Raw genomic sequence first — 9631 nt, forward strand, 5'->3', positions numbered from 1 at the left:
AGGAGGTTGCTAGCCAGAAAAGCCAGCCAATCCTCGCACATCGCTGGCCATAGTTGATAGTTATTCAAAATTAGTTAGCTACCAAAACAACTCATTTCGAATGCTGCCGAAGTGCCGGCCGGCAGCTCATGGCTTTCAAAAACTCACCATCAAACTTGAAAAAGCAAAGTCATGTACTTTGACACAAACACACACACAATTCACGCTTGACTTCTGTGTATGGACAATGTTTATTAACGTCAGCTACTGAAACATACAAGACATAAGACAAGATCCTGATCCATAGCAAGTCTGAATATGAATACAATACATTTTTATTTACAATGATGAAGAGAGCGGGCGACCAGACAAAAGGGGAGCCCCTTTATCTACTTAAGAAAGGCAGATGTGTGAAGTATCAGCTCGAATTTCAAGTAAGATTCAATTCATCCACTTCAAGTTCGATTTGAGCCAACTGTCATTTTAAAACCTTTGTGCATTTCACAATTTCCAACTTGCATCAATTCTCATGCCTCAGCTGGAAACATCTCATTTTGAACCCATCCGAAGTTCATGCAACAAGCATTTCAGTTTTGACATGAGCGGGAAAAAGATTTTTTTATCAGGGCCTAGCGGATTCATCAATGCAAAGTTAGCAGGATCAGAGCAGTGAAGAATACACAAGCATAGGTAGGGCTTCTCGATTATCCCAAAAATATTAATCACGATTATTTGGGGAATAATTGAAATCTCAATTCTTCAAAGGATTATCTATTTTTGGGACAAAACAAGAAAATGTTTAAACGTAAAAAGATATAATGACAAATAAATGTCTTTGAAACACTATAATTATGTAAAGTTCCACTTGGACCACACACCATTTATAAAATTAGTTATTACAAAATTTGAAAAAATGTGGAATTTCATAAATTCAAGTATGATTTCCTTGTGTAAACAAAAATAGTGCATTGGATATCAACGCATGACAATATTCGTTTTTTACAATTATGCCAATTTTGGAATCGTGGAGTGCGACAATTGTAATTGAATTTCAATTCATTGCACAGCCCTAGGCATACGTTCATATCGATTGCATTTCAACGCAATTTAGATGGCTCGAACTGCATAGAAAGGTTGTAGCTGCAGTTCCCATGTCAACCCCTTGGGGCCAGTCTCGGTCTCGCACTGCCAAGTTGCTTGGAGTTGCTCAATACATCACATTATACTCACAATCATTTACACTTATACAACTTACCACAAAAAGTCACTTCCTTCAGCTTTATTTTTTTTAAGGTTCAAGGATTGCTGCTATTCTCACCAGCACGCTTGTGTGACTTTGCACGCCCATTACTCGTGAATCTTTTATCACACACAGTGCAACTGAATGGTTTGTCTCCTTTGTGTTTTCTTGTGTGATTGCTTAATTTTGCCCTAAGCGAGAAGCTTTTGCCACAGTCCGAGCAGGAAAAAGGTTTCTTACCTGTGTGCGTTCTTGCGTGTTTGATTAAATGTGACTTTTGAGGGAAGCTTTTATGGCAAACTGAGCAGGAAAAAGGTTTTTCTTTAGTGTGTGTTCTTATGTGTTCGATTAAATGTGACTTTCTAGAGCAGCTTTTACCACAAACTGAGCAGGAAAAGCGTGTTTCGCCACTATGTGTTCTTGTGTGTTTTATTAAACTTGACTTGTCACAGACGGTTTTACCACAATCTGAGCAGGAAAAAGGTTCCTCTCTAGTGTGTGTTCTTGTGTGTTGTGTTAAACGTAACTTTTGAGAGAAGCATTCGCCACAAACTGAGCAGGAAAAAGATTTTTCGCCTGTATGTGTTCTTGTGTGGCTTGTTAAATGTCCCTTTTGCGAGAAGCATTTGCCACAAACTAAGCAGGCAAAAGGTTTTGCTCCAGTGTGTGTTCTTATGTGTTGTGTTAAATTTAACTTTTGAGAGAAGCATTTGCCACAAACTGAGCAGGAAAATGGTTTTTCTTTAGTGTGTGTTCTTATGTGTTTGATTAAATGTGACTTTGTAGAGCAGCTTTTACCACAAACTGAGCAGGAAAAGCGTGTTTCGCCACTGTGTGTTCTTGTGTGTTTTATTAAACTTGACTTGTCACAGAAGGTTTTACCACAATCTGAGCAGGAAAAAGGTTTCTCTTTAGTGTGCGTTCTTGTGTGTTGTGTTAAACTTAACTTGTGGGAGAAGCATTTGCCACAAACTGAGCAGGAAAAAGGTTTTTCACCAGTATGTGTTCTTGTGTGACTTGTTAAATGTCCCGTTTGCGAGAAGCGTTTGCCACAAACTAAGCAGGCAAAAGGTTTTGCTCCAGTGTGTGTTCTTGTGTGGGTTGTTAAATGTGGCTTTAATGAGAAGCTTTTACCACAAACTGAGCAGGAAAAGGGTTTTTTGCCAGTATGTGTTCTTGTGTGTTTTATTAAACTTGACTTGTCACAGAAGCTTTTACCACAAACTAAGCAGGCAAAAGGTTTTGCTCCAGTGTGTGTTCTTATGTGTTTTGTTAAATTTAACTTTTGAGAGAAGCATTTGCCACAAACTGAGCAGGAAAAAGGTTTTTCACCTGTATGTGTTCTTGTGTGGCATGTTAAATGTCCCTTTCGCGAGAAGCGTTTGTCACAAACTGAGCAGGAAAAAGGTTTTTCGCCTGTATGTGTTCTTGTGTGGCTTGTTAAATGTCCCTTTTGCGAGAAGCGTTTGCCACAAACTGAGCAGGGAAATGGTTTTTCTTTAGTGTGTGTTCTTATGTGTCCGATTAAATGTGACTTTCTAGAGCAGCTTTTGCCACAAACCGAGGAGGCAAAGAGTTTTTCGCCTGTATGTGTTCTTGCGTGTTTCATTAAACTTGACTTGTCACAGAAGCTTTTACCACAAACTGAGCAGGAAAAGGGTTTCTCTCCAGTGTGTGTTCTTGCGTGTCGCGTTAAACCTCTCTTTTCATCGAAAGATTTTACGCAAAATGTGCAGGAGAAAGGTTTCTCTCCAGTGTGTATTTTTGCGTGGTTTACTAAAATTCTCTTTTGAGAGAAGCCTGTGCCAAAAACTGAGCAGGAAAAAGGGCTTTCTCCAGTGTGTGTTCTCGTGTGCACTTTTAAATGCCAATTTGATCTACATGTTTTACCACACTGAGAGCATTCACAAGATTTGTTCGTGTGACGTGCCCTATCATCTTGAGCTTGTTCTTCATCATCATCATCAGTGTCAGGAGAGTGTGATGATGTGTCACCACTTTGCGCTTGTGCTGGTTCCCAGCGGTCTGCGTCCCCTCCTGTTGTCATGTGTTGACTTGAGCTGCTGCTCGGAGGCTCCGCCCCTCTGCCCTCCTCACACTCCTCCCCCTTGTCTTCATCTTCACTCTTCAAAAGGACAAAGGTCAGTGGTGACTTGCTGATATCCTCCTGCTCCGCCTCCTCTTTAAAGTGAGTGGACTCTGGCTCCCATTGCTCAGGGCGAAGATACTTTTCACTGACGTCTGCAAGACACAAGAAGACAATCACACATTTGGTTTGGTCAAGTCAATTTTCAAGCGTGACTCTGATCTTGTTGACTTGACTTGTGACTGCCAATCACGGTCCATCCACATCGGGAAAAAAAATATTCAAAGGACGACTGCCGAGTCAACCCCACAAACGGAGCAATTTGATCTATGAACGCCTGCATGTGAACTGCACGAGCCTTTATCGCCTTTTGAGAAAAAAAAACATGATAAACTTTGTAATAATCAGATATTTCCACGTGAAGAGACATTTTTTTCGGCACAGGTACAGGAATTCCATCGAATGCTGTCAGTTTCCCGCCATTTTGGTCAAATCCGCAATGAATTGTGGATAATACGCTTCAAGTGCAAGTGTGGCTCTTGGGATTTGGGCCGTAACCTGCGCTCTCGGAACTATATACTATGTGCACTCTGACTAGGTGTGCACTCGATTGAAGATCGGAAGGGTACAAGTGTAGCCTTAGTATCGTGACCATACAGTAATGAAAATTCCACTTACCACTCCAAACACATGCGTATTTTATGCTATTAGAAATTCGTTTTTTCCAAAGCAAGCGAGAGTAGCAAGTGTACAAACCTGCTCTGCGTAGCACAACACGTGGCTGCTTGCAAACATCGCCCAGCACTTGAAGTTGGCGCTCGTTCTCTTCTTTTATTGCAAAATGTTTCCCCTCGTACTTTGGTGTCGTTCTTGCACACATTTTCACACAACAATCCCCCCAAAATCCGCACTTGAGCTCTGCTTGACGTTATTTCGTCGGTGTGCTTCTCTTTGTTTGCGGCTAGCGAGTTAAGCTAAGCTAACTAGGCCGGGAAGCATCAAGGCGCAGTTTATCCGGACTCGAAGCCTTAATAAATGACGTTGTAGTAGTCATAATTAGGATTCGGTCCGTTCAGCACTAAATCGGAAGACAGATTTCGCCAAGATCGTTTGTTTACGTCAAGAAAAAGTGGATGGAAGTAGAGGTGCAATTCACGAGCAGCCCTTACTGAAGAGCTCGAACTGCGGCGTGGCTCAATGTGGGGTGGACTTCAACGTTTGACTCCACCCACTCGGAGTCGCGACCTCAAAGCGTCTTTTTCTTTCTCGTCTTTGAATTGTTAAGCTATTTCCTTGGTGGCTTTAATGATGCGCCGTCTTATGGTGTCAGCCTTTTTTTTTATAACATAAAAAATGACAAATCATCGTCTGACCTCTGAAGGGTTTTATTGTTAGTTTGTGAAGACATATACATGTATGGCTAGTGAAGGGTTTTATTATTAGTTTGTGAGGATATATAAATGTATGTTAACCATTTATGAATCATTCAAAGTTGTATTACAAATGAGTAGAAGTAGAGCTGTTTCAAGGTTGCAGTATCAGGGGAGCGGATGTATCAGAGGAACACAACGTGCGGGCGGTTTGATGGTACCAGGTGCCGCCGGTGAAAAACAGGGAGACAAAGGCGGGGGCCACAGTTTCTCCCCAAAGGCCCCGGCCTCTTGGAATGCAGATAACTTGGTGTTTTCAGGAGCTACAACCCAGCGAGTCATGTGCACAAGGAAAGGCGTCATCTGAGACGGCGGGGAAAAGAGAACCAATCAGCATCTGAAGAAATATATTGCAGATACCATGTAACTAATGAAATGATAGTGGCTAGTGTTTTTGGTGTGTTGAATTTGCATATTGTTTTCTATAACTGTTCTGTCGCTCTCTGATGGCCACAGGAGCGCACAGATCTGTATTGAGAGGGAACCGAGCCCCCGATACTGTATTAGCTTTTGCTGTTCGGAATAAAATCTCGGTGATTCGGCTGATTGGCTTTCTGGTCCTCTCTCTTACGGAACGAGCACGCATAATTGTTAGGTAAGGTGAAGCTAAGGTTAATGTCGGTTCAAATCATAACTATATGGTAAGTAATTTGGAGTCAGATAATTAGGGTAAGTATCGTGATTTAGACCTTAACCCTAACACCTCAAACATACGGGGCGTGCGCTCTCTGTTGGTGACATGTGGTCCTGCACCCATCCCACTTATTTCAATGCACAGCGTTTTGACGTCTTTGGAACACAATTTTTGAACCCAGTGGCCTACACTCAGTACACCAACCCTCTGTTCACCCAGAATGGTGGTCGGATGTTCGTTTCGACCACTTCCGCCAACCACTTCAGTTAGCTCTTCCAAGCTAACTAGGCACATTTTCACACAGTGGCACAAAGGCCAGTTGAGCAAGTGGAACAAGCTTTTACATTTTTTTTTATTGATGATTGTGGAAAAGGGCTGCCGTTTCACAAGCACAGTTTCTTCTGTTCCATTATGTACATGTATGCATTTTGGTTGTATTTTTCATGTTCACAAATGTTTGTGCATGTAAAGACAATTTACAGCTGATATCAATGACACGTTTACAGTTCATCAGAGTCAGTGCCTTCAGTTAGTTTTTTTTAATCTTCAAGTATCGCTGCTACTCTCACCAGCACACTTGTGTCTCTTAACACACACCCTAAAAGAGAATCTTTTATTGCACACACTGCAACTGAATGGTTTTTCTCCAGTGTGTGTTCTTGTGTGTGTTGTTAAACTTGTCTTTTCAGAGAAGCTTTGGCTGCAAACTGAACAGGCAAACGGTTTCTCTCCAGTGTGCGTTTTTGTGTGTCTTCTTAAATTGGATTTTTGGGAGAAGCTTTTGCCACAAACTCTGCAGGCAAAAGGTTTTTGTCCAGTGTGTGTTCTCGTGTGTTTTGTCAAATCTCCATTCTGAAGGAAGCTTTTGCCACAGTCTAAGCAGGAAAAAGGTTTGTCTCCAGTGTGTTTTCTTGTGTGTACTGTCAAATTATTTATTTGAGAGAATCTTTTACCACAATCTGAGCAGGCAAAAGGTTTTTCTCCACTATGTGTTCTTGCGTGTTTTATTAAATTTGATTTTTGAGAGAAGCTTCTGCCACAATCTGAGCAGACAAAGAGCTTGTCTCCTGCATGCATTCTTATGTGGCTTGTTAAATTAGACTTTTCAAAGAAGCATTTGCCACAAACTATGCAGGCAAAACTTTTCTTTCCAGTGTGTGTTCTTGTGTGGCTTACTAAACTTGACTTTTGAGCAAAGTTTTGGCCACAAACGGAACAGGGAAAGGGCTTTTCTCCACTGTGTGTTATTGTGTGGAGTCTTAAATTTTGCTTAAGCGAGAAGCTTTTGCCACAGTCGGAGCAGGAAAAAGGTTTCTCTCCAGTGTGTGTTCTTGTGTGGATTCTCAGACGTCTCTTTTCAAAGAAAGACTTGCCGCAAACTGTGCAGGGAAAAGGTCTCTCTCCAGTGTGTAATCTTGCATGGCTTCTTAAATATCTCTTTTGAGAGAAGCATTTGCCACAAACCGTGCAGGAAAAGGGTCTTTCTTCACTGTGTATTCTTGTGTGAACTTTCAAATTCACTTTTGAACTAAATGTTTTCCCACACTGAGAACATTTCCAGCATTTGTTGTCAGCGTGACATGCCATATCACCTTTAGTGTGTTCTTCATCATCATCATCATCATCATCATCAGTAGAGTGTGACATTACGTCGTCACTATCTGATAGTGGAGCTAGTTCACCTAGTTGTGATGGTCCACAGGGGTCTGCATCACCTTCGGTTGTCATGTGTTGACTTGAGCTGCTAGCTGGAGGCTCCGCCCCCTCGTTCTCCTCACGCTCTCCCTCTTCACTTTTCAAAGGTACAAGTGTCAACGTTGACTTGCTGATATCCTCCTCCTCCTTTTTAATGACAAGGTACTCTGGCTCCTGACGATATTTTCCACTGACGTCTGCAGGACACAAGTAGACAACACACATTTGGTTTGGTCAAGTGGCACTTTGATGTGTATTTTTGTGTCTGCAGTACCTTGACTTGGGCCTGCCACACACGGAGCGATGCATGTGAACAGGACTCAAATCGGACCATCGTAAAACAAAGCAAAAAGAAAAGTTTGCTGGCTACTCAACCCGGCGACTGAGACGTGAGCTGCGTGAGCCTGTTTCGGCTTTTGAGGCTCAGCACACAGTATGTTGTACTGTATCACTTTTTGGAAACCTTAAACCACAAAACCTTAAAAAAAAAAAAAAGGATCAAGCTTCTGTCGAGGAAAACGCTAAATGTAACTGGGATTTTGATGATACTGGTCCTGAAGGGCCGGAATTGCCCATCCCTGTTTTAGGGGGTCAGTGCACCCCATCCCTTCCTTCAGCTCTGCCAGTGTCATTACCATTCATGAGGATTCCATTGAAATACAAACACGAGTACGCTAGAAAGTCTTTAAGTGAGTGTAAGACGTGTACAAACCTTCTGTGTGTAACACAACACGAGGCTTTTTGCAAACATCGCCCCAAAGTTGAAGTTGCTCGTTCTCTTCATTTTTGATTGCACAAAGTTCCTCCTCGTACTTTGGTGTCGGTCTCGTACACATTTCCAGACGACAATGCGGTCTAGTCACATTGCCTAATTGTGAACGCAGTTTTTTTCACCAACCATTCTGTGGATCGTGCCCATCCTGAACCGATGCTTGATCCTTACCAATCAAAGATGATCCGTTCCACTGCACCGCTTGTGTGTGTGTTTTTTTTTTTTTACCACTAGTGTGTACAGGTACGCAAATGCGCGTCATGGCGCAAATAACGGTACGCGTCAGTGATTTCTGTTGCGCATGCGTACCCGTTATGTGCACCCCTGTATATATGTATATATATATATATATATATATATATATATATATATATATATATATACATATGTATATATATATATATATATATATATATATATATATATATATATATATGTATATATATATATATATGTATAGAGAGAGAGAGAGAGAGAGATTACACAATAGATGAAGAAATGAATTAGTTACTTCATGCATGGGCTCATCCACGTATGATTAACATCAGGTCGATAGTCATAATACACATAATTATCACTTCTCTCTCAGTCTATGTGCATCACATAAGACGTATTTAATAACATGAGCTTTTATTTAGAAGAGTAATTATTAGATAAGTGTTTCTCCAACCTGTGCAGTCAAGAAACCTGTTTTACATAAAAAAAAAAAACCTCACGGTAAACCATCCAACAAAAACAGAAAAATTACTGAAATCTGGGCTTGCCGCTGGCATGGATAAATAAATAATAATTTAAATAATGATACAATAACAAGAACAGTAATCCATAATGCTGTGAACATATACTTGATTTATTTGATTTTTGTAAGAGTCAACGCGTAACGAAACAAAAACTGAAAATATAAACACAGGAATATTTTGAAAGCACTCTGGCTACTTAGCAAGTGAGTGTAAGAAAAGTACAAACCTGCCATGTGTAACCTGACGCGAGGCTGCTTGCGAACGGCGTTCGGCAGTCTTGTCGCAAGTTTTCCTGGATTGTTCCGGAAGTTCGTTCTGGAAGTTCCTCGGCGAGGTCTGCTGTCGGCTTCGCACGTTTTGACACGATTATGCCAAAAAGTTCACACCTAAACGATGTTTGGCGAAACTGACGATGTATCTCCTTTGTTAACGGCTAGCGAGCTAAAGCAAGCTAAGCTAAGCTAACTGGGCCGAGTAGCTTCAGTGCGTACCGGGACGAGTTTATCCGGACACATTGACTGAATGAGTGATGATTTGGCCCAGTTAAGTAGTGATAGACTTACTGCGTATGGCTGCAGTCCTTTCAGGACTAATTCTGTTTTTTTTCGTGGAGTGCGTGTGGGTATGTCCACACACAGGCAACATGAGGCTGTGAAGTAGGGGTGGGCGGATCGATACAAATATCGAGACTAAGCAAGCATTTGGATCGGATAGGTATTATTCTCCCGTGATCGATACTTCTCTCCTCCACCAATTTCCTCAAAGCGCCGCCTCCCTGCGCAAATAGCATCTGATCATACGAAATCCCAATATCCCCCACCCCTCCTGTGAAGGCAGGCAGGACACGCCCCGCTGCGATGATTGGCTGCTGGCAGTTGCGCAGGGGGAGACTGTCATCAAGTCACCGACAGATGTCGCCATTTTTACTGCAAATTGAACAACGCAATGGTGCATTTGAGTGAAAACTCGATTTCACCGCATCCCACTTATTTCAATGTACAGCGTTTTGACATGGAAGTAAAAAAAACTTTGCGTTCCCTCGTAATGATTTGAAA

The 9631-nt window shown here is 41.7% G+C and overlaps 2 protein-coding genes across 3 annotated transcripts; both read right to left on the reverse strand.

The window, feature by feature from the left end:
• Positions 1-217: 217 nt before the first annotated feature.
• LOC147141474 (uncharacterized) lies at positions 218-4513 on the reverse strand. The gene is made up of 2 exons (XM_086042128.1): positions 4062-4513; positions 218-3460 (listed from the first exon to the last, which is right to left on the reverse strand). Exons 1-2 carry the CDS (start codon positions 4183-4185, stop codon positions 1275-1277), a joined length of 2310 nt encoding a protein of 769 aa, XP_085898254.1. The 5' UTR covers positions 4186-4513; the 3' UTR covers positions 218-1274.
• Positions 4514-5707: 1194 nt separating this feature from the next.
• On the reverse strand, positions 5708-9370 carry LOC147141475 (uncharacterized). Of its 2 annotated transcripts, none has more exons than XM_086042154.1 (2): positions 8803-9370; positions 5708-7261 (listed from the first exon to the last, which is right to left on the reverse strand). In XM_086042154.1, the coding sequence occupies exons 1-2, from the start codon at positions 8807-8809 to the stop codon at positions 5916-5918; spliced, it is 1353 nt and encodes a 450-aa protein (XP_085898280.1). In that variant the 5' UTR covers positions 8810-9370; the 3' UTR covers positions 5708-5915. The 2 variants fall into 2 exon arrangements, with proteins under 2 accessions (XP_085898280.1, XP_085898281.1); XM_086042155.1 differs by lacking the exon at positions 8803-9370 and adding an exon at positions 7339-8072.
• Positions 9371-9631: the final 261 nt, after the last annotated feature.

This window comes from Filicampus tigris, chromosome 10, assembly GCF_054856515.1.
Source record: "Filicampus tigris isolate MCC_2025a chromosome 10, RoL_Ftig_1.0, whole genome shotgun sequence".
NCBI lineage: Eukaryota > Metazoa > Chordata > Actinopteri > Syngnathiformes > Syngnathidae > Filicampus > Filicampus tigris.